The 24,705-nt window shown below is 39.4% G+C and overlaps 1 protein-coding gene across 1 annotated transcript in view; it reads right to left on the bottom strand.

The window, feature by feature from the left end:
- The window catches only part of CNTNAP2 (contactin associated protein 2), a 1,655,787-nt gene that overhangs the window by 117,693 nt on the left and 1,513,389 nt on the right, over positions 1-24,705 (bottom strand). The window contains exon 19 of the mRNA XM_036429148.2: positions 4,103-4,339. Within this exon, the coding sequence (XP_036285041.1) occupies positions 4,103-4,339 (237 nt within the window). The remainder of the gene's footprint in view (positions 1-4,102; positions 4,340-24,705) is intronic.

Raw genomic sequence — 24,705 nt, 5'->3', positions numbered from 1 at the left:
GGTTTTACCCATTTTCTCTTTATCCTAACAGCACTAAAAATAATATATAGTTTCAGAGTGAAGGAGATGATCAGGTGGTTATTTGAACATGCAGAAAGTTGACTGTCTTGACTCCCTTTTCCTTCCGGTGTTCTAACCTTGTATAATCTCAACCAACTTTCTTAAACACGTAGCTGTATTCATTCATCATTTATTTATTTGTTTCTTCAGAATACATTAGTGATTGTGCAAAGCACTGTTGAATCCAATTTTCAGAGTCTGAAAGTAGGCTATCTGTTTTTCTGTAGGTGTAGAGTCACTTCTCATACAACCAGCCCCAGTTCCCCAGTGTGGACCAGTCACTTCTCATACAACCAGCCCCAGTTCCCCAGTGTGCCTGGGTCTGGGAAGACAGAGAGAAGTAAAGGAAGGCTCTACCTTTGATGGCCAGAGGTCAGAGGTACTGGTAATTATGCAAAAAAGTGAACATTCTCCTCTCTATTGTCTCTGTTGTTGGTCCCTTTAAGTTCCCCAATTTCATTCAAATCAGTATTCAGTTGTGGGTTTTTAAAAATATTTCTCTCTTTTCTTGCTTTCTTGAACTTTGTAAACATGATTTAAGATGTCTATAACTGTTTCCCTCAATGGCAACAGAAATTATTTGCTTTGAGAAAAAAGATGAGCTGGATCTTTAAATTATATATAATAAATATCTATAAACCATAATAGCAATATGCTTGAATAATAAATTCAAATGCTATATTGATTGCTTTCAAATGATAGCACAAGAGAAGTACAACATGATGATAGGGAGAAATATTAATATTTGTTCATTAAAATAAAATATTCATCTCCTGAGGGCATGAAAGCAGCCTTAAGGAACTGCTCCTGTACTGACTGCCGCCACTCATGTGCTTTCCAGATTTACTCTCTCCTGGTCACCGCCACTGTCATTGTAAACACTCACCTATTGGCAACTAGTGTGGGCTCAGGCCTCTCATCTCACTGGGAAGACAGGCAGTACTTATAACAAAGGCAGATAACAACACAGGGCACTAAATGCCAAGCAGATGACATTTAAAATAAGTGTAACAGGAGTTTAAAGTAAGGAGTCATCATTGAAAGGAAACAATACTTAACCTGGGTCTACATTGAAATACCAGGAGGAACACTTTGTAAAGTATGTGATTGTCTAACCACCAAGCTGTATACTGAAACAGATACAAACTGATACTGAATGTGAACTGTAATTGGAAAAAAAAAAGAGAGGAGAAAAGAAAGAAAGAAAGAAAGAAAGAAAGAAAGAAAGAAAGAAAGGAAGAAAGAAAGAAAGGAAGAAAGAAAGAAAGAAAAAAAAGAAAGGCATGTCTTAGATCAGAGAAGAAAATGGGACTTTTCCATGAAAGGGAATGTAATGGGTAGGGAAACAGATGTCCACAGAGCCCTTGGGGTAGAACAAATTCCTTTGTCATTGAATGTGTGACAAGACAGGGGATGTGGATCATAATAACCTCTAACATTTACATGTAATAAGTGTTTTACACATAGATTTTCCACAACATCCTATGCGGCAGACAGTGTTTTACAGATAGAAACTTACATCTCACTACCCACAAATGTAGATGCAGAATTCAAACCCTGGCATTTTGGTTCCACACTTGGAGCTCTTCCCCACGAGGCAGGTGGTGGGACTCGGTTGGAAGGTTGCAGGATTTTGGATTTCTCCTGTGGTCCTCGGGGGAGAAGAAGGCACTACTCCTTCTATGATAGGGACACTGTGCATAAAAGAAGACCCACTCTGGCTGTGGTGGGTGTTAAGGTGCAAGGGACTGGAAGAAGAGAGCTTGATTGGGACATAGCACCCTGGTGGACATACGGAGGGGCCCTGCTGTCCCATGAAGGAGTAACGGGTCCCCAGGACCCCTATGGGAGGTGAGGGCTGCTAAAGACGCTGGGGGTGGCCTCCCAAAGACAAACTCCACAGGACTGTTTTGCCTGATGGCCCACAGATGGGAAAGGGTGGAATGTGCATGGATGATACCAAGCTTGTGAGTCTGGGTGTCTGAGTCAGAGCACTGTCAGAACTGGGGGAGGACCTGCCTCTGGGGAACAGTGAAGACATTTAGATAAGACATTCTAGGTTTTTATTTTTTATTTTGGCAGAATCCTTATTGATTTTTCCCCCCTTAAATGACTTCCTCAACTTTTTTTTTGCTCTATATATCAGTTAATAAAAAAAAAATGTCAGTATTTGAAGTATAAAAAAGCTACATTTTCATCAGCAGTCTGAAGATGGCCTTGTGATAATTTGATAGAAGCCGGCTGGCTATGTTTTGAAAATGCACCAAGAGGGTCCTGAGGTCTCTGCAGCATGGAGAGGGCAGCTCAGAGCTCTGGGCCTGGAACCCAGGGCCTAGGAACCTGGGTTTGCCATCACCCACTGTGTGCGCAAGTCACTAAACCTATGTACCCCAGGTCACCTGTAGAAAGGTGATAGAATAGTGTCTATGGCACGAAGATATGTATTCACAGGAATAGATACATATGAAACACTTAGCATGCTTTGGGCATAATTCCATGGTAGTCACTGATATTAAATCAATTTACTATTAAATGAAAACTCTTGCCAGCAACTGATATTAAGTGAAAATCCTTGCCTGTGACAAATGCCCACAAACACCAGCATGCATAGCATACTCTCAGGGTGGGTGTTGGCTATTAAGTTACTGAATACAGTTGGGGACCACATTTTTGTATGGCCATGTCTTGAGGAGCAGACAGCACAGCATCTACTGGGTTGTGTACATTAAATTCTTGACAAGCTAAATGTGAGGACCATCGTCCCTGCCCAACGAGGTTGGACAACATCATTGGATTACAAATCTATTTAGCCAGATCCAGGAGATGTAAACTCTTGAAAAGCAGGGGCTATGTACCTTTACCTCCTGCTTCCTCACTGATTTTATGTATTATTTTTGCCATTTAGAACAGTGATCCTTGCTCAGTGTGGGCACTGACATGTGTAGAAGAGTGTTACTAAGGAGCAGCAAACCAACATCCAAACAGACAACTGATGTTCACGTTGTTGCTTTCCTGGCTATCCATACATTTTTCACAAAGTCAGACTGACATTAGACAGTCAAAACTGTATCTTGCCTCTTTTTTTTGGTTTAACATGATACCACTAAAATATTTTTCTCCATGCCATTAATTACTCCTCATGAATTGTATTCTTAATGGATATATAACATTGCATAAAATTGTGATTCACTCTTTCACAAACCAAAATTTTACTCAAGTTAAACTTCTCAGTCCTTTCTATAAGTAACACCATGATGGACACCTCATGCTAAATTTCTATCTAATTTTTGGCTAATCACTTTAGGAATAATTTCTAAAAGGGAAAATCCTAGCATTTGTTTACCCATCTTTTAAACTTACAGTGTATTATCCAAAGAACAAGTTGAAGAATTTGCTATTTTTTAAAACTCGAGCTGAATTATGATAGTAATAATTCTCGGTTCCCTTGGAAGAAGCCCTTGATCTTTCAGATGTTACAACCTGCAGTCACCATCAAAGAAGGCTGCAGAGCCTAACCACTGAAGAGCAAGATGATGAGAGAGGATCTCCACAGCGCCAGTTACACAAGCTCTCTGGGAAATGAGTTAGAGATTTGCTCTTTGATACACCGCATTAGTAAAAAAAAAAAAAAAAAAAAAAAAAAGTGATCTTAAATCTGTAGGTGTCTTAGATCTCAAGTTTATACGCATTAGGAAGGTTTACACTTCTAAGTCAGGCCACAAGGCCATGCTCACATTACCACCAGGATACCTGTCTTAGCCACCTGCCTGACCCTCTCTGGTTCATATTACAAGAGTATAATAAATATACCCCTGTTTTAAGTGACCTTGATGTTAGGGATATTTTATGAATGTAAAATTCTGAGACTGGTTAGGAATGCAAATTTCTCTGATTCTCTATTTCTACTAAATATCCGTATGTTCTGTAGGAACCTATTGATCATTATCATAATCAGGATAACTCATTGATTTATATAAAATTAATTTTACTGCTTTAAAGCTCATCTCTACTTAGTTCAAAGGCTAGCTATCTTTGTCCTTACCAGTGGGTTTGACGAGGACTGCCAAGAAGTCAGTGGTGAGAGAACTGACGTAGAGGAGAATGCAGGGCGCCTTGGAGGTACTGAAGCTGAACCGAATCTGCTCCTGGGCCAGGTCTGGCAGTGGGCCCTGTGGATCGGGTGAACTCTCCGATCTGCTGCCCAGTTCTTTGCTGTTGATCACGGGTGCCTGGAAGTTATACCGTAGCCACATCCCCTCTTCAAAAAATGCACCAACATCTGTTGAAAAAGAAAAGGAAAGAAGAAATTGAAAAAAATGAGAAGTTGGATGCAGGTATCATCAACAATTTAAACTCTGGTCAATGGTTAGTTCTGGAGTGGCCACTAAGGCAGTTCACCAAGGACACACTCTGACTATAGGAAGGGGATCAGACTGGGTGCACTTCTAGGCAGATGGATGTCATTTCATCAACCCAAATCCACAAAAAAAAAAAAAAAAAAAAAAGAATCATGCAACAATGTAGAGATCTGTAAATTTAAAATTTAAAATATATTAATAAAATTAAAAAATGTAAATCATACCAGAAAGAAACTTCAAGTTTAGTACTCAGACCCGATAACTAATTTAGATTGAAGAGATACACTGAAATGAAGGCGGCGATGTAACACGAATCACTAATTCAAGGCACTCGCAGGCATGGTCTTTGAGGTGGTTTCACTTTGGACATTCACTCACTCTGAGAGCCCCTGAGCAAACCATAAGTCCTGGGAGCTTTGTGGAGAGTGTTTCAAATCACAAGACATGAGGTTGGAACTGGGTTCAAATTTGGCACTGCCATTAAATACAGTTAAGCGGCCTTAGGGGAAGCTACTTTACCAACTTCTCTAGGACTCAGTACTTTATCTGTGAAAGGGATATTATAATAGTAAAAATTACAAAAGATACTTAATTTGCACATAATAAATTGTACGTATTGTTATGACGAAACCAGAAGAAAGGCCACTAACCCTTTATCAGTCTTTTCCCGTAGCCTAATCAGTGCTAACTGGCTTTTAATCATTTCCTGGCAGATCAGCTCCTGCTGTAGTTTTTCCCACTGTTTGCTTCCGAATGTTCTGAAATCACCTCTGGACTCACTGTGAAACACTGAGGCACCCTTCTGAGGTTTGTTTGGTTTTCGGAGTTACTGTTTCATTGCCCTGTACTCATGCCCTTCTGAAAGGGTTTCTCAAACTTCTTTGCCCATGGAACCCATTATTCTCATCCCACTAAATTAATACTACACAGAATATATTTTGTGAAACGCAATCTACATTATAATCAATAGGAGGGACACACTTGCAAAGGGTTCTTTCACCCTGGAATTTTGAAGTTTCCTCTTGCTAAATAGTCGAGCAGAGCCAACACGGCATGGTGACTCAGGGTCTGGAGTCAGACCCTGTGGGTGAATCTTGGCCTTGATGCGAACCCAAAGTGCTAACCTGGTCCATGGCTTGAAACCCTCTAAGCCTCAGTTTCCTTCCATGAAAAAGGGGGCCACACAGGTTGTTGTGAGAATTAAATTAACAAAGTATAACACTTAACCCACTGTGTGGGATATGTGATAAACATTCAATAAAGATTAGTTAGTTATATTACAAAGACATGTTACTGTGTTTTATTGAGGGTACAGATGCCACTCTGTACCCCACCTGACACTACCACGCACATGCAATCCTCCTGTAAGTCACCTGGCACTGTTGCAGAGACTACTATGTTCTGCTTTTCACTGAGTTGTCGCAAAAAGAGTTCAGTAGGCTACAGGCTCTCAACTATGGGGAATACTATTTTCCTCCTGAGCCCCCTGCCCCTATCCCAAGAACATTTACAAACGTGTGTGCATGTGCAGGTGTGCGTGTATTCACATGTGTATGTGCATGGGTATGCATTCACATGGTTGTGTGTGCATGTGTATGTATTAGTATGCGTTTATGGGAGGGTGTTTTTAAATGATGGGGGGTTCCACTGGCATTTAGTGGGCAGGGGCAGGACTGCCAATGCCCTCTAATTTGTGGGACTGTCTTGTACAATTAAGAATTGTCTTGCTCAAAAATGCCAGTGTCCTTGTTGGCAAACACAGGATTAAACATACACTTAACCCAAACTAGTCACTGCATGACTCACTGGATTGTAAAGATGCATGAAATGCATCACCACCCTTGGGGAAAGCTCCTAACTGCGGGTGTGGAGGAGATGCATCAACAACCTGAACAGATGGGGAATGTGTTCCGAGTGTAGGGGGAGTGTTCTGTGGTTTTCCTGGCAGGCTATGTGATATGGGCCCTATCTTGCTATCTTGCCACTTAGAAGATCCTGAGCTCTCAAGGAACTCTCAGCAGCAGTTGCCAACCATTTGGACCTCATGGACCACCAGTGGTCTGTGGACCACCAGTTGGTGACTGCTGGTCTAGAGGATGCTTTAACTAGCAGACATTGTTAGAAGGCAGTGTGGTGAGTACAGGATCAGAGTGTACAATGGGGAACCTGCAACACCAGGGCAGTAGCCTGGCCTCCAGGGCCCTCGGAAGACTTCCTGGGAGAAAAGACATTGGAGCCAGGACCCAAAGAGCCAGAGTCCGTCACTAAGTAAAGGTGAAGAAGAGGAGGGGGCCAACCACAGGGAAATAGTATGCATTTCTCAGATAAACTGGAGATGAGCAAGACTGATCATGAAGGGACATTCAGAAAGCTAAGGATTTTAGAAAATAAACCAAAAATATGCCACAGAGAATACTGTCAGTGGATTTTATAGTCATCGTTAACAAGCTTTATGGATTCATGACAGTTTTGGAAGATGGGTTATTCCATGCTTAGGAGCGTTATTCTGAAACCGCATCATAAAGCAACTATTAAACCAGGACCGGGGAGTGCTGTGAAACATTTAAGGTTTTAAGCGACAGAGTTACAGCTATAATTTCTTTGTTCCATATTATTTTCAGGAAATGCCAAATCAGGGTACTGCAATATCTTTCAGGAAAATAGTGTCCCCAACACTTCCATATGAATAACTAAAATAACACTGATTTATCAATCCCCAAATAACATCTTTCCCCCCATTAAATGATCAAAAAGTATTCATTTAGAGTAGTTGATTTGAGGTATTTATACTAATATTAGATAGCTTAAATTTTGTGATATTCATTTTTTGATAGAAACTGATACATTTTGGTTCTAGTTATTCTAAGATGTATGATGACTATATTCCAAGATGTGTTACAAAAAGTATTATTGAATTATATAATGTTTCTTAAAAATTTGAAATACATATGCCATCTTAATGGGGACATGAAGGTGATAGGAACCTTGAAGACGACAAGTAATCTCATCTTAACATTTCTTGGTCCTCAAAACGGATCCTATGTAAACTACTCCTGATCGGAGAAGATAAGTTTGGAAATGTTCAAAATAAAATCCACAAGCAATACATCCCAGAATAGCACCATAAAGACATTTCCCCCTTGTCGACCCAAATCCCTTATGTTTATGGTAGAAAAAACAAACACCTAGCTGGCACTCAACCCTGTGACTAAATTGCTCCTCATCTCTTTTTCCTCTAAGTTCAATAATTCTATTCCTTTTGCCTTTTCACTTAGGATTTCTCTTGCAACTTGTATTTTTTAAATCAACATGATTCTTTTTGTTCTCTAACCTCCCCACAAGGACCCAGAATTGAAAGCTCCCAACTCACAAATGTGCTATTTTCTAAAAGTTTATTTTAAAGTCAGTAACTTGCAATTTGGAAATAGTTCCCCATAGAAACAATACTTTAAATGATGGTTAACTTTGCCAGGAGAGTCTACAAATGCTGAATCACTCTGGATGGGTAATAAAAGATAATTGAAGAGTGCCATTGTGTATTAGTAATTAAAATAGAGATAGCAACCACAACAAAAAGGTTAGGGTTTATTATGAATACAAGAACTCCATGGACCTCTGTTCCCACAAAGATTTCATCTCATGTATCCAATGGTACACTGGTTAATGTTAAACAGCTGGCTCTCCAGTGAGAAAAACCTTGATTTTTTTTGTGTTTGCCTGTTCGGATGGTGTGAACACTCATACTTTGGCTTATTTCAAGCTGCTGACATGATATCACTAAATATGGAGCGGAGAAGTGATGTTCACAATTGTTCTCCAAGCCTGTGAAATGCCTCCTACATATACTTTTCCTCTACTCCCCCAGCCTGTGACCCAATCATTCATACAACCATATGTACTGAGCCCCCCTCATGGTGGCTGTCTTAGCTTGGGCTGCTATAACTAAGTACCATAACTGAGTGGCTTAAACAATAGAAATGTATTCTCACAGTTCTGTTGTCTATAAGTTCAAGATCAAGGTGGCAACTGATTTTATCCCTGGTGAGGTCTTTTTCCCTGCCTTGCAGACAGCTGCCTTCTTGGTGTGTGTGTGTGTGTGTGTGTGTGTGTGTGTGTGTGTGTGAGAGAGAGAGAGAGAGAGAGAGACACAGAGAGAGAGAGACAGAGAGAGAGAGAGACAGAGAGAGAGAGAGACAGAGAGAGAGAGAGACAGAGAGAGAGACAGAGAGAGAGAGAGAGAGGGGATGTGTGTGGATCGCGTGAACTCTTTCCTGTCTCTTCTAATCAGGGCACTAATCTCATCAGGAAAGCCCCATCATCATGACTTTCTATAAACCTAATTACCTTCCAAAACCTCATCTCTAAATACCATCACATTGGGGTTTGTTGCATCAGCATATGAATTTGGGGGAAGACATAAGCATTCAGTCCATAATAAAACTTCTTTCTTTGTATTTTCTACTGTACACAAATGCTGTAGAATTTGCTTACTCCTTCCTGCCTTCCAAAGCTCTCCTCTACCTCATTCCAGATACCCCACATCCTAAGAGCTCTGCACAGCTTCCATAACAACTATAACAGCTGGGTAATTGACACTGAGGAAGCACAGGGTCATTACATTCGTTTATGGCTGAATTCCATTGCCCAGAATAATCACTCTCATTAACTGCTCTTCAATTTATCATCTAGTAAAAAAGTGAGTGAGTTCTATAGAGTTGTGTTCCTAGTGATGCTGGGTATCACCTCCTTGTAGGCAGCCCCATTCTGCATCAGGCCCAGCTCCTTCCAGGGCCATCTGCAAGGCCCAGCTCGGTTTAAACGTGTTTCCCACTGTACTCCCAAGGCTCTGCAGTCCTGAAATACAAAGTTTCAATCCTGGCTTTACACTGGCAAAATCTGCTTTTATCCCCAGTGCTCCATGCTGACTTTCCTCCTAATTTTTTTATTGTTTTTTTGTTTCATGTATTCTTCAATTTACTCTATTCATTTTGGACTAACAACATTATACTTGGGATGGTTGAATGTTCACCTGTGCCTGTTCTGTTTCCCCAGGTGAATGCATAGCCATTGTAACCACATTCTCACAATTCTCTCTAAAGTCCAGATGACTTTTAGGTCAGTTTCTATGTAATAAGCCTCAAGTGTCTAAATCTTGAAGAAATGCCCCCCCCAAAAATCTCATGTTCCCCACAAGACACAAATATAATGTATATTATTGTACTTTAAACACACCAGTAAGCACTATGGTCTATGAGTTGACTGTGTAGGAAGGACCCCCTGGGTTGGAGTTTAAGAGCCAACGGCACTGAACGACTTGCCTTGAATTTTAACAGGAAGAGAGTTTGCATCCACATTTCCAGGGTCATGCTTCTGAAACTGTGTTAATAAGCATTAGGCATGTATGGCAGTCAGCAGGTCAGAGTGCTTTAGGGAGAGCAAATGAGATGAGGACTTTGCTGCAACCAACTTCATCTAAGTTAGGGAGTAAAGTTTTGAGGATTTTGGTCTTTGTATAGAAAGTAATGGGTAACTCTGAAGGGTTTTATACACAGGTGATGTAATCTGATTTGAGTTTTTAAAGATCATTCTGGCTTCAGTTTGGCAAATGCATTGGAGGGAAAGGAGAGGGGATATAGGTAGACCATGAAGGAGGCTGTTCCAATGATTCAGAGGAACAGTTTGGACCATTCATCATTGCCTACAAGCCTGGTGGATGAGTAGCTAGAATCAAGACACTTTTAAAGTGTAAAGTGGACACAACCTGAGATAATTAAGAAGCAGGAAAGTGAAAGACAGGTGTTAAGGAAGTCTCCTGAATTTCTGGATGGGTGTTGGCAATGTCCCTGATAAAGGGAACACAGAGGTGGTCCTGGTGGGGGTGGGGATGTGGCAGGTATCATGAGTTCAGTTTTGAACAGGTAAAGTTTGAATTGCCTTTGAGTCAGAAAAGCAGAGATGCATGATAGACAGAGGAGAGATGGGCTAGAAATATGCATTTTAGAGTCATTACTAGAGATGGTAGTTAACACCACAAGCCTGCAGGGGTTGCCTAAAGGAAGTTTCTTAGAAGAAGGGGAAGCTTAGGAATAATTTCTGAGAAAATCAACACTTTAAAGATGGGTAAGTGGAGATGAAGGGACCAGAATGATTAGAAGAAAGTGGATTTTTCAAGGAGGAGGAACTGGTCAAGGTCAGAAAGTTGTCCAGAGAACCAGTTACATTTTCTTTCAGAGGGACAGTTCCAGAAGCCCTCTGGTCTTTGCACTTTTATTCTCTCAGATGCTTTATATGGCTTCCATTCATAAAGTTGTTCTCACTGAGACCGCCATGAATTTTCATCTGTCAAACTGAAAAACAATTTCTGTCCTTACTGAATGAAGTGGACACTTTGACCTTTGGAAACTGTTTCCTTTGACTTTTTTCAATGTTGTGTGTCTGTCTCATCACTGACTCTTCTATCTCTGTCCCCTGAAAATGTTGGCGCATTGAGTCCAGCCCTCTGACTCTCATCAGACAACTGGCAGCACCCCATCTTATCACCCATGACCTGCCAACTCCTACAGGGAAACTCCATCTACTCCTTCCCTGGGAAACTCAAACTCAAGACATACAAAACCAAATTATCATTATGTAAATCTGTTCCTCTCCTGGATTTTTTATTTTTGACAAATGACACACCATCAGCTGTCACTCAAAGATAGGAAGACAGGAGTCATTAAGTTAAAAACAAACAAACAAACAAACAAATCAAACCCTAAACCAAACCAACCAAACCAAACAAACAATGACAAAAAGACCTCAAAGACAGACAACAGTATGATGAGTACCAGACAGAAAGGGAGGTGTAGGGAGGTAAAGAAGGAATGGGGCGGTGGGGGTGGGGTGGGGGGGTGGGGATAAATAGTGATGGAAGGAGACTTGACTTGGCATGGTGAATACACAATACAATATACAAATGATGTATTATAGAATTGTACCCTTGAAACCTATATGATTTTATTAATCAATATCAACCCAATAAACCCAATAAAAGTTAATTATAAAAAGAAGCATCACAGACTTAAGATCACAGACTCTGTGGCCAGAATCCCATACATCTGAATCCCAGCTGTGCCACTTACAAGCTGTGTGATCTTGGGGAAGTTACATACCCCTGTTTGGGTTTCCTCATCGATAAAATGGTGATAATGATATCTATCATCCAGGGTTGATATGAGAATTAAATGAGTTCATATTTATTAAGTTTTTGGAAAGAGTCTGGCACACAGTAAATGTCACTGTATAAATACTTCTTAAATATAGTAAAATGTGAGTTCTAAAAATAAAGGCAGGAGTCACCCTGGGTTCCCTTGTTTCCATTGTCTCATAACTGTCTCTTGACTGTTCTCATCTCTGGATCTCCTCTGTTGTGCCTCAACTTCAGACACCCAGGTCCCACTCGGAAAACTGCAGTGACTTCATAAAAAGTGTTTTCTGATGGGTCTCTTATTCACAGTCTTTCTGAGTGACCATCCTTATGTGTGTTGCTCCTAAACTTCAATTATATCCCTTTTAAAAATGTTGGGATATAATGTGTGTGTGTGTGTGTGTGTGTGTGTGTGTGTGTGTGTATCACTGGATATATTTCAGAGAATCTATAGATCTTATGAAATTTCCAGCAACAGTATGTGTGTATGCCTTTTTCTGGGGAAAGGGTTAAAAGTTTTCATGAGATTTCATGACCTCTCCCTCAAAAGATTCAGGAGTAATAAAAAATTAATTCACTCATTATTGCCTGACAAACAATACATTGAGATGCTCAGTGTAGTTAGGCACTGTGCTAGATGCAGACTCAGCTTCCAGAATGACCTGCATTACCCTCACTGTCTGGCCCTGCTCCCTTCTCAGCCACATCCCTCCCTCCGCCCCCCTCCCATCTGCATACTCTGCATGTGGTCCAGCCTGATTGCCTTATTGGCTTATCATATATACTTTCTTCCCATCCATCTCTCCTCCTTACTCATGCTTGGATTCCATCTCCTTCCCTAAGTGCCACATGCCATACACAGGGCTCCTCCTAAGTTCTCATAGCTCCTCCTTATAACTTGTCTCCAACAAGTGTGATCCTGTTTGCTTTCAAGTTAGTGAACATGCCGTGGAACCTCCTATATGACCGGCTCATGCTGATGCTGAAAGCAAACACGATGAGGACCTGTTGCCTAAAGGAGTTCACTACTGGCTGGGAGACAGAGTAAACACATAAGTTGAATACAGCATGTGATATAGAATAACAGAGTGTGTGGGGAGAAACAGCAGGAGGAGAGAAAGATGAGCTCTTTCTGTGGGTGAGATGTGGGATTGTCTGGATTACTTCACTAGGCAGCTGACTCTGAGTTGGGTGTGGACAAGTGGGAACGTATTTGCAAGGTGAACAGGAGGGTGAGGGTTTTCCTAGCACAGGAGATAGCAGGAACATAAACACAGGAGGATGAACCAGTGTAGGGTTTAAGAAATTAGATCAGAACGTCTCAATCTTGGCTGTGCTTTGAGAATTATATGTCTGAGGCAAACTCGTAGGAGTTCTGATTGGACTGGTCTGCAGAAAGGCCTACCTACTGTATACTTTATCATTTGCTCAGCTAAGTCTTATGTTCAGCCAGGACTATGCATCGCTGCTTTAGATGTGGGGTGACCTGTGGCTGGCTATAAAGTTTTTGAATCGCAGAAAACTTGCAGGATTAGCACAAAGAATTCCCATATCCTCTATAACCAGATTCCCCCAACTTTTTTTTTTTAAAATATATTTTTTATTGATTTTTTACAGAGAGGAAGGGAGAGGGATAGAGAGCTAGAAACATCGATGAGAAACATCGACCAGCTGCCTCTTGCACACCTCCCACCAGAGATGTGCCCACAACCAACGTACATGCCCCTGACTGGAATTGAACCTGGGACCTTTCAGTCCTCAGACCGATGCTCTACCATTGAGCCAAACCGGTTTTGGCATGATTCCCCCAACTTTTAATACTTTACCTCATTTATCTGTGTCTGTGTATTAGAAATACACATGTAATATATATACACATGGAGACTAATTCCTGAACCATTTGAGAGCAAGTTGAAGTGAAGAAACCAACATTGATACAATACTATTTTCCCATTTCTGAAAAAAATATAAACAAACATAAATATCTGTATACACACAAATAATTTTGGAAAACCATTTTGAGGCTATGTATATTTATATGTATGTGTATATGTACATGTACATATATATGTATTTCCATGCAAAACTTTTTTTGAAGATAGGTTAATACAGGGGCCTACCACTGACTCTTTCATTCTGGGAAGGGAAGAGAGAGAAGGAACATGGGTGTTCTGAAAACCCGTCCCACTGTGTGCCACAGGAAAATCATGGAACCAAGTAGCTCACGAGAATGTGAGCTTTTAATAGAGTAAGAACTTTGTGCCCTCAGCCAGCCGCTGGTATGCAATAAATATATGTTGAATTGAGCTGAACTGAAGTTGAATTTTTAAATAGCAACAGTATATACTTCAACTAGCTGTTTCACACTGACCTTTCTTAGGTGATATTTTTCAGTTTAATTTTCCTTGTAAAGTGGCTTCTTGAGAGAAATGCTATCCCGTCAACTTAGAAATCATTGTGAAGTAAAATAGCAGTCAAATAATGAAAGTATGATAAGATACATGTAAAATAATATATCTAAAAGAATTAAGTGACTTACAGCTTAATGGACACTCTAAGACATGTTGGCAATGTTTCTATCACTAGCTATAATTTTTCAAGGGTTGTTTCTCCAAAGAAGTTATAATATGAGGTGAAAAGCAAAGATTCACCTCAAATAAATCAAGAAATTATCTATCAGTACATTTTGGAAAAAAATAAGTTTAGGATTATGAATTATCTGTGTTCCAGAAATGAGATTGTTATTGAAAAGTTATTACCCTTTGCCCTTTGGCAGAAGGAGAAAGAAGTCAAATGATAAGAGGAAAAAGGAAAAGAAGAAAAAGAATACATTTTGATAATCCATCACATTGCACACACGGTCTTGGATGACCGACTCCGTGTGCCACCAGCAGAAAGAACCCTCCTGACAGCTGCCTGGGGAAGCCTGTCACTTGCTCAGGTAAGGAACATTGTGGGCCCCTTGCCAGACCCTCTTTTCCTTCTGCTTCGAGGGAGACAATACTCTCAATGGAGAAGACAGCTTCAGTCATAAAATTGACAACAAAAATGTTACTAATATTTTCCCCTCTGTTAGAAGCTTTCCCCCTTTTTTTCCTACCACATCTGTGCAAAAAGAATAGAGGTATTCATTATTGTATAAAACACAGTTATTCTTATATGGAATAAGTTAAAAATACTTGCAAAAAGCTTTCTGTAGCTCTCTTGATATATATACTGTATACATATACAAAATTAAACTCCAAATGGTCTTGCAGAAAATACATATGTATGTGTATTTTTGGGACATATGTATGTAAATATGTATGCATATATTTTCCCTCAGAAAAATATATGAAAATGCGCGTGAGCGCGCGCGTGCGCGCGCGCGCGCGCACACACACACACACACACACACACACACACACACACACTATCTGGAATACCTCCACATGGTTTTCCGAAAAGCATTTGCTGCTTATGACCTGACCCGAGTTTTCTTACTGATTTGTCCTTGCAAGAGCAAGTCCCACAGGCAGGTGAGAGGACAGCCTAGGGAAAAAGTGCCCCACACAGAAAATGCTGCTGCAAGTTCAGAATTGCCCGAAAGGCTCTATGTATTATTTCAGCATCCAGGCCAATCATTCAAAGAAACACAACCTGAAGGCACAGGTTTCTGGTATTTTAAGACTTTGATCTTCTGTTTAATGTAGAGGATCCTGACTCAGGAAGTGAGATTGTCCCTATTCCAATGTATTCATTTGCCTTTTCTGCTTGTAATATTATGTTCCAGAAATAGAGCTCAACAGCCACATATATCACATTTTAAAACTAGAATATTTCCCTGCCTCTTATCATTTCTTTGTTCCATAATTTGGGGAAGGTTTAAAAGTTACTTCTTTCTAGTTTCTCATTTTCCCATAGTCCTGAGTGTAAACAAATGTCTGCAAACATAGCCTTGTTCAAATGGCACTTTTGTTTAGAAAGAATGGAGACCCAAGATGGTGCGTTAAAATGTACAGAGCCTGCCCATCCCTGGCTTCATTCTAATTGGAACTGACCCCCTGAGAAGGGTAAAAAGCCTGGTTGCATACAAATCCTGCTTCAGCTTAACTGGATTGTCTCCTGAGAATCAGGAAAACCAACTATGTGAGTCTTCTCATGTCGATGAAAAAGGGAAACCTTTGAAGACAAACTGGTTTAATGAATTCAGTCTTAAATTTTCTTTCTTTCTTTTCTTTCTTTCTTCTTCTTTCTTTCTTTCTTTCTTTCTTTCTTCTTCTTTCTTCCTTCTCTTTCTTTCTTATTCTTTCTTCTTTCTTCTTTTTCTTCTTCTCTTTCTTTTTTCTTTCTTTCTTTTCTTTCTCTTTCCCTTTCCTTCTTTCTTTCTTCTTCTTCTCTCTTTCTTTCTTCTTTTCTTTCTCTTTCTTTCTTTCTTCTCTTCTTTCTTTTCTTTTTTCTTTCTTCATTTCTTTCTTTCTCTTCTTTTCTTTCTTTTCTTTCTTCTTTCTTTCTTTCTCTTCTTTCTTTTGCTTCTTCTTTCTTCTTCTTTTCCTTTCTTTTTTCTTTTTCTCTTTTTTCTTTCTTCTTCTTTCTTTCTTTCTTCTTTTCTTCGTCTTCCTTTTCGTTCTCTTCCTTTCCCTTCTTCTTTCTTTCTTATCCCTTTCTTCCTTCTTTCTTTATCTTGTTTCTTCTCTTTCTTTCTTTTTTCTTTCTGTCTTTCTCTTTCTCTCTTCTCTTTTCTTTCTTTCTCCTTTTGCTTTCCCTTCTGTCTTTCCTTTCTGTCTTCTTCTTTCTTTCTTCTTTTTCTTTTCCTTTTTCTGTTCTTTTTCTTTTTTTCTTTCTTTCTTTTCTTTTCCTTTCTTTTCTTTCTCGCTTGCGTTCTTTTCTTCTTTTCTTTTTTCTTCTTTCTTTCGTCTTTCTTGCTTTCTTTTCTTTTTTCTTCTTTCTTTCCTTTCTTTCTTTTTCGTCGTCTTTCTTTCTTTCGTTCTTTTCTTTCCTTTTCTTTTCTTTTCTTTCTTCTCGTTATCTTTTCTTATCTTTCTTTCTTCTTTCTTTTTTTCAGTCTCTTTTTCTTATTTCTTTAATTTCACTTTCTTCTTTTTCTTTCTTCTCTTCTTTTTTTCTCTCTTTTTCTTTTCTTTCTCTCCTTTCTCTTTTCTTTCTTTCTTCTTTCTTTTCTTTCTTTTTCTTTCTTTTCCTTATCTTCTTTTACTTATCTTCCTTTCTACTTTCTTTCTTTCTTTCTTTCTTTCTTTCTTTCTTTCTTTCTTTTCTTTCTTTCTTCTTTCTTTCTTTCTTTCTTTCTTTCTTTCTTTTCTCTTCTTTTCTTTTCTTTTCTTTTCTTTTCTTTTTTTTAAAGAAAGTTCTTGTATTTGGCAATGGGAGAAATGAGATGAAATAGTGTAAACATAAAATTTTACATTTTGAGACTGATGAGCATTATTAGGTAATGGGTATGAGGTCCAAAGGTGGAAAAACTTAAACAGCATGATAAAGCAAACCATCACACGTAAAACCGTGAAACTGGAGTGTGAGGTGTTTGCAGACTTTGGCCACCCCTCCTTTCTCATGCCAGACATTCTCATGCCTTTCTCTCTTGTCATGCTATATCGTGAAAGCCACATGGCAGTCACAGTCTGGTCATTAAGAATACTCTTTCCAGCCTGGCTGGGTAGGTCAGATTGTTAGAGCATCATCCTGATTCAAAGGTTGCAGGTTCGATCCCCAGCCAGGGCACATACAAGAATCAACAATGAATGCATAGATAAGTACAACAGATCAATGTTTCTCTCTCTCTCACTTCCATTCTGTTTCTAAAATCAATAAAAATAAATACTCTTTCCAAATGACATTTTGCTTTTTAATTCTTTCATACTTGTATTTGAATGTAAATCTGACATTCTGAGAGTTTACTTCCAATTAGATGAAGGAAGCATAATGTAGAGAAAACTCAGGAGCAGTGAGGTAGGTGATGAAGTTCTGTCCCTCTATTGATGGTGGGGAAGTGGGGCATCACTGCTTCTGCTAAATCACATCATCTGAATCAGATGCTTCTCCACTTTCCATAGAGCTCAGGGCCAATTCTGAGAGTGTCTACCACTTACAGAAAGTTAGAAACTATGTTATTTAGCCTTACAGTTCCTTGGAAAACATATCATCTAGGCTCTACAGATGAGGGAACAGAGACTCAGAGAAGGCAAGTAACTTGCCTGAGGTCACACAGCAAGCAAGTTCTTGCTGCCATCCAATGTTTTATACTCATCATTTATCTAGAATAAAGATCTAAAAAATGCAACTTAGCCTTTCTCCTTTTTAAAAACTGACTCAGGAAGGTGGGAGCCGAGTAGGCATGTTTTGAAGCTCTGGCAGGCAAGAGGGCTATGGTTTCTGCTACCCAGGAGTCTTTGAAATGCTCTCCATCAGCACTGTCCAATAGGAATATAGCATGAGCCACAGTGATGATTTTAAATTCTCTTGTAGCCACATTAAAAAAGTGAAAAAAAGAAAAAGGTCATGAATTAATTTAAATAATGTATTTAATTTAGCATATCCAAAATATTAATCCTTTCAACATGCATTTGATATAGAAATTACTGAGACATTTTACATCTATTTTTTTTCACTCAACATCTTTAAAATCCCTTGAGTGTTTTCTGCTTCTAGCACATCGCAGTTTGTACTGGTCCCACTGCAAGTGCTCACTAACCACACATAGGTAGCAGCTACCACACTGGGCAGCACAGCCCTAACGAAAGAAAGGGGAAAAATACAAGCATTTGCCAATGTCAGCTGTTTCTGCCAGCCTCTGGGGAGGTGAGGTTTTTATGTGTGCGTTAAAATCATCCTTTTAACTATAAAGATGCCTACATTCTATCCCACACCATTGAATGAGAATTTCTGGTAATGGCCTTTGGATGTACCTAAGCAAAGAGGAACATGAAAATTCATATTTCTAGTTCAAGGCTCTTAGAGTAAAAAACAAAAAACAAAAACCTTGAAGTTGTTTAAAATATGCCTCCCACCTATCTCTTTCAGGAATCCAGGGAGATGATACATGGAAGAGTGTGGCATTTAAAATCCAGGCCATTTCTCACTATCAGACATTTGCATAGTAGCTTAGAAAATTGCTTTTCTGAGTTAGGAAAGAGGAGATAATTTAGCCAAAGTGATCACTCCATAACGTACATCACTCCTCTGCTAAAACTCCCTTGAATGGATCTCTGTCTTTCTCTGAGCAAAGGCCATTCTCTTACCATGACCTACTACCCCTAGTGATCATGGCCTTTTCTCCCCATTCCCAGGCCCTGCTGCCTCCTCACTGCATTTCCCTCTGTCCTTCCCCTTGATGCCCACTCCACTCCCTCCTCAATGGCCTCTGTGTTCTCTGAGAACCCACATTCTAGCAGGGGCTTAGAGATCAATATTTTTAAGAAGCTCTGAGTGCCAGGGCAGTGGATGGCCTCTTGGCTATCATACTAGTTTTTTGTTTGTTTGTTTGTTTTTTTTTCTCCACAGAGCTTCCAGGAAGCACGAAAAAACAGTGAATTCAGGTCATGTTTTCTAACTAGCACTTTGAACGTAAACACTCCATGGAGCTTTAACCAACTCAGGACTACAATGTTCTCCTGTAAGTTCCAGTGCCTAACAAGGACATAGCTGAAAGGATGGCCACTGCCCATTAATATAGAGACTCCACACACAAGAACAAAGAAACTGTTCAGTATGCTACGCACGGGGAGGACATGGCTGCCCCAATCCTCACAGCCCTAGTGCAGGGATGCAGTTATTTTCACACAGGAGATTTTAAAGGGGCTATAGCAGATACTGATTTATCTTAACCACTAGGCACCTCAAGGAGGCACCCAGATTAGGAGTCACTTTAAAGCATATAAGGCAATTAATAATCTACATTAGGTACCCAATGACTTATAAACTTTTATAAAACACTCTCAGAGATGTTTTAATTCTTAGGTAACTTCCCACTACCAGCCCTGTCACCTCAAAAACAAATTGCATTGAGCTGCCCTCCCTATCCCAAGGCTTCAAAATAAAACTAGAACAAGGCTGTAACCTGCCACCCTAGAGGTTGGAGCTCTGAGTAGCAGACAACAGCCTTGGTTGCTATAGGCCTGGCTTGGGTCGCCTGGGTCAACCTGTTTGCGACCTAACCACTCTCAATCTTATCGGCCACCTTGACATTGTCCCCTTAATGTGGAAGTCAGGGTTCCCATTTCACAGTTGCTGTCAGGTTGAGATCTGTGCAGGGAAAGGATACATGGGTTCAGGGGCCAGTAGGAAAGAGCCCTCTAGCCTTCCCAGCGCTTCAGGGAGACTCCAGGGGGTGCCTGCACACATGGAGCTGGAAGAACTAATCTCTCTGTGCAGGACGGAAGGGAATGGTCCAGACCACGATTGGCAGGAACCCTAGTTATTTTTAAAAAACATATAACTTGCTTTTATTAAACAGGGAATAAAAATCAATACATTTTCCGAAGAGGCAGATATCTCAGTAGCTTTAGTGAAAACCAACTTAACATCAACTTATTTGACACAGCTTTTAGAATAAGTGAGCAACTAAATTCTTAAAGTAGGAATAGAATATTAACAAGCTCTAGAGTCTAGAAAACTTGTAAGCCAACAAATTAGGCACTGTTTTGGTTAACAATTTTAGTATATATATATATATATATATATATATATATATGCTACATAAATGCTAATATCCTAATATATATACATTAGGCTATTAGCATTAGAACTACATAATGACTTTATCATTTTACTTTAATTAAAATCAAGATATCTGGAACCTCCAGTAGTCTTTAAAGTTTTCCAAAACGAACATAAACTAATCCCTATTCCTCTCTACATATTAAATGTGAAATAATTATCACATTTGCACAGGAAAATCTTTAAAGCTTCTGGCACATAAAATGTGTAATATGTGTGTGACAATATCATAACGATATACAGAAAACATTTAATATTTACCTTGTGCAAATTAAGTTCTAAAGATTGAAAAAACCAAATCTTAGTTTTAAATGAGCTTTTCAGGTGAGATGTTTAAGCTACTTTGCTAAGCACCTCCTCTTTCCATTAGTTTTTGTTTTAAAAGGCAGCTAGCTGCTTCCGCAGTGCGACAATGATGGGCTGATACGGTACGATGAATTGTCAGAGGGCTCAAGCCCTTCAGGATTGCTGAAATGCTTCCTTTTAGTTTAATTTTTCATTTTGTGTGTGTGTTATTTCCATGAACAGAAAAATAAATGTTTGTCCTGAATGAGACATGGTTTGTCACTGGCAGATTAGAAAGTTTTAATGCCAATAGTTTCTGTACAATGGCTGTTGTTTTGCTGTGAAAAATGTTAAAAAGAATGGATTGACATTTTGGCTTTGTTTCTGGATTTTAAAACAATTGTTATAGAGAGAATTTTTCTGCTTGGGTGACCTTTTTATTTTTTGTACTGCTGCAGGCTTTTAAAAAAGGCGTTTTTGTTTTTGTTTTAATATATACTTTTTGGATTATGTAATACATCAAAGGTCTTGCATTGCACTTTTTTTCAAGTAATCATCCATATTTGGATAAATGCTCATAAATAATTAGTAAATAATTATAGGAAAACTGGGTTCTAGACCAAGAAATTCTGATAAACTTCAAAATAAAACTAGACCCAAATTATTTTTTAAAAATGTGTTTGGCCAGGGACACACATTTCCAGTGGTAGTACAGGTGTATACTATTTGAAATGGATTTATGGTTAAGTTTTTGGTATAAGAGGATAATTTTTCCTTTTGTGCATATTTTATGATGCACATTAATTTAGTAGCATATGTACAAAATTGGGAAATGAACATACAAATGAAAGTGTACAAATCAGGACTCATACTTAACATTGTTTTTTTCCACTAGAAACCTGCATTCATGGAGTCAGGGATGCACAGTCTCATAGGGGAGTCCCAGCTCGAGATGATTCTCTCCCTGAGCCCAGATCCCACTGCAAGCTGGGACTTTCTTGGAAGGACATCAGTGTGTCTCTGCGTACGGACTGCTCCCACAGCTCAGTGGCTGTCTCCTGCCCTCTGCCTGAAAGAGCAGCTCCTTCATATCTCTGGAGGTTAAGGGGACAGGTATTAGAGCTAAATTGTCTAATCCCAAATCCTTATTCAGCCACTTAGATGAATAACCTCCGGCAAACTCCTTAATTTCTTTAGGCATCAGTTTTCATGTCCATAAAATGGATCTAGTAATCAGGTAATTAATGAATACATGCAGAATGCTTAGGAGAGTGTCTGGCATGCTGTGAATTTCCCTGATCTCAGTGCAAGGAGCCAGTCAGTATTCTGCTCCCAACAACTCCCTCAATCAGGGGCGAGTTTCCAACCAGCCGCATCTCACCTCCTCATTTCATCTCAATTCTGTCTCTGTGAACTCTTCCATGTTTGGACACATCAGGAATCAGAAAGGTCTAATTAATGGTTGATTTGTTTCATTTGAGATTAAGGCATGAGCCATTTGAATTAAACTTTCAAAATATTATTTCCCTTGCTAAGTTTTATTCAAAAACAATCTGGAAAACCTCATTTATGATTGCTCTTTGGGATCAGAAGTCAATGGATCCTGAATGTGGTCAGCTCTGGGGAATTAATTGTATAGGTGTGTGCAAATGGGAGGTTCTTTAAAAGTTCGTTAAAAATGCTGTTTGTGCTTCTGCTTTCAACAATGTTTGCAAAGCTAACAGTGAGACCCAGTACAATGACTAAGACAAAGACCATTAGATTTGACAGGTCAAATGTTGATGCAGGTGCTTTTTGGAAGGCATTTCCTATTCCCACTGCCATTGGCAGGACAGTGGGATGCATTTGTAGGATCGTGTGCTCTGAATGCCTGAGCAGCCCCATTTCCTCTCCCCATGGTCTTCTGTGGTTTGACTCCAGGGAAAATATTAATGATTTCTTGGAAAGCAGTTGTTCAGGACACCAAGAAAATAGAGAAATAAAAGTGGCCTTCAGGTACCTGGCATGGTTTTATAAGAGTCTCAATTAGAGGATATATTACATCCTGACTTGGCTGATTTAATGAATATCACAGCTGTGGAGTTGTCCATTGCTGGGACCTCAGATTTAAAAAATTGCATCAATGGAAGAGGCAGGAGATGTTTTTGTGATATTTCATTGCCCAAAGACACACACTAAAACAAGATCGATTGTATTAGCATGTGATGCTCATGTAGTCGGAAAAGCTAGTTATAATTTAGGCTGTGAATTCAATGCTGCAGGGTAGGAAACTCTAAAAAGTCATCTAAGACTTCTATGGAAATAGCTTTCACCATTTTCATTCTGTTTTTAAGCTGGTTGTTTTATTCCTAATTTTTTTCTAGGGGTGGGGAGTTAACATGAAAAATATTTAGAACTGAGAAATTCAATTGAAAAGGTGGTTCTAGAAAATGCTTCTTCTTCAAATATTCAGTTCGTGCCAGGCATTATGCTGGGACTAGGGATACAAGCATAAAAAGATCTGAACCCTTGTCTTGAAGCAATTGTCAGACATTGTGACAGGTGTCTCAAACCCCTGAGAAATAGAGGAAAGAGAAAGGAGAGCCACCCCTATTCCAGGGGCCTAGACGAGGTAGTACTAGACCTTGTTATGGTTGGAGGAGTGGTCAGAGGCTTCCACCAATTAACTGGGTGTCCAGTGAGTGCTGCTCATGCCCAGCACCCTACAAGATGACTAGGGATGAGGTAACACAAGATGAAATAAGACAAAGCAATTTGTTAGTAAATGTTAAGTGCTTTTGTACATAGCACAGGTCACTTGAGGCTAAAGTCATCTTAAAAGGCATCTTGATGGCCTGGCCAGTGGCTCAAAGGTTAGGGCACTGGACCACACACCAAAGGATCTTAGGTGAGATTCCTGGTCAGGTTCTTGGGTTGCAGGTTTGATTCCCAATGCTGGTTGGGCGCAGACCAGAGGCAATCAATAATGTTTCTTTCTCTCCCCCACCGCCCCACATTCTCCACCAAGCTCTCTCTAAAATCAATTAAAAGACAACTCGGTTTCATTGCTTCTTTTCTCATTCTGATCCAAATTTCAAAATATCTGATATTCATTTGTCCTAATTTGTGGTTTGTTGTAATGGCTATTTCCATATTTTGTTGAAGATACATTTTTTTTGTCCTTTATTTCCTTCTTTTGATATCAGTGGCACTGAGGGAAAGAATAAAAATGTCTTTATTCTACAATATTTTTATTTGCATTTTTCAGCAATCATTTTAATGTGGTATTTAAGGTCATCATTTTTATGGATGTTATCAATGCAAGTATTCCTTTTAAAATATTATTTATATTTTATTTATTTTGAGCTTGTGAACTCCTTCCCCTCATCTCTCTTTTTGAATTTTTCAATTACAGTTTACTTTAAATATTATTTTGTATTAGTTACAAGTGTACAGCAAAGTGGTTAAATAATTATAAGGGGTGGGAAAAAGTAGGTTTATAGTTTTGAGTACATGAAACACTGTATTTTTGTTTTATAATTTATTTATTAGTAATAACCTGCATGTATTTTTCCATATGAACAACTGTAAACCCATTTTTGCCAACCCTTGTTTATATCTATTTTACCAGTATTTCTCTAGGTTAGATTTCTTGAGTATAATTACTGGGTTAAATAGAATGTACATAGGTTACATTAAAAAAAATATCCTTATCTGAGGATAGTTTTCCACTGGGAAAGACAGATAAAAATATCAGTGTGAGAGAAACACATCGATTGGTTGCCTCCTGTACATGCCTGCAACCAAGGTACGTGCCCTTGACCAGAATTGAAGCCAGGCCCCTTCAGTACGCAGGCTGATGCTCAATCCACTGAGCCAAACTGGTCAGGCCATAGGTTACATTTTGATAGATAATATTTGCTTGACCCTGAAGTTTATTTTTGGATGGACTTTGTCAGGGTTGGAAGGGTCAGAATCCACACTCCTGTCCATGCTGAGACATGGGCAAGTGGAACTTTTCAACCTGGTAGTGACTTCACTGTTATAAATGGGACCCTGCATAGGCCCTCGGCCTCCCTTGAGTGGGCCTTTCTCAGCGACACATCGATCTTTCCAGACCTTTCT

The sequence above is a fragment of the Pipistrellus kuhlii genome, unplaced genomic scaffold, assembly GCF_014108245.1.
Source record: "Pipistrellus kuhlii isolate mPipKuh1 unplaced genomic scaffold, mPipKuh1.p scaffold_m20_p_10, whole genome shotgun sequence".
NCBI classification, from domain to species: Eukaryota; Metazoa; Chordata; class Mammalia; order Chiroptera; family Vespertilionidae; genus Pipistrellus; species Pipistrellus kuhlii.
Note: the sequence above shows the minus strand (reverse complement) of the source record. Positions and strands in the feature narration are given on the sequence as shown.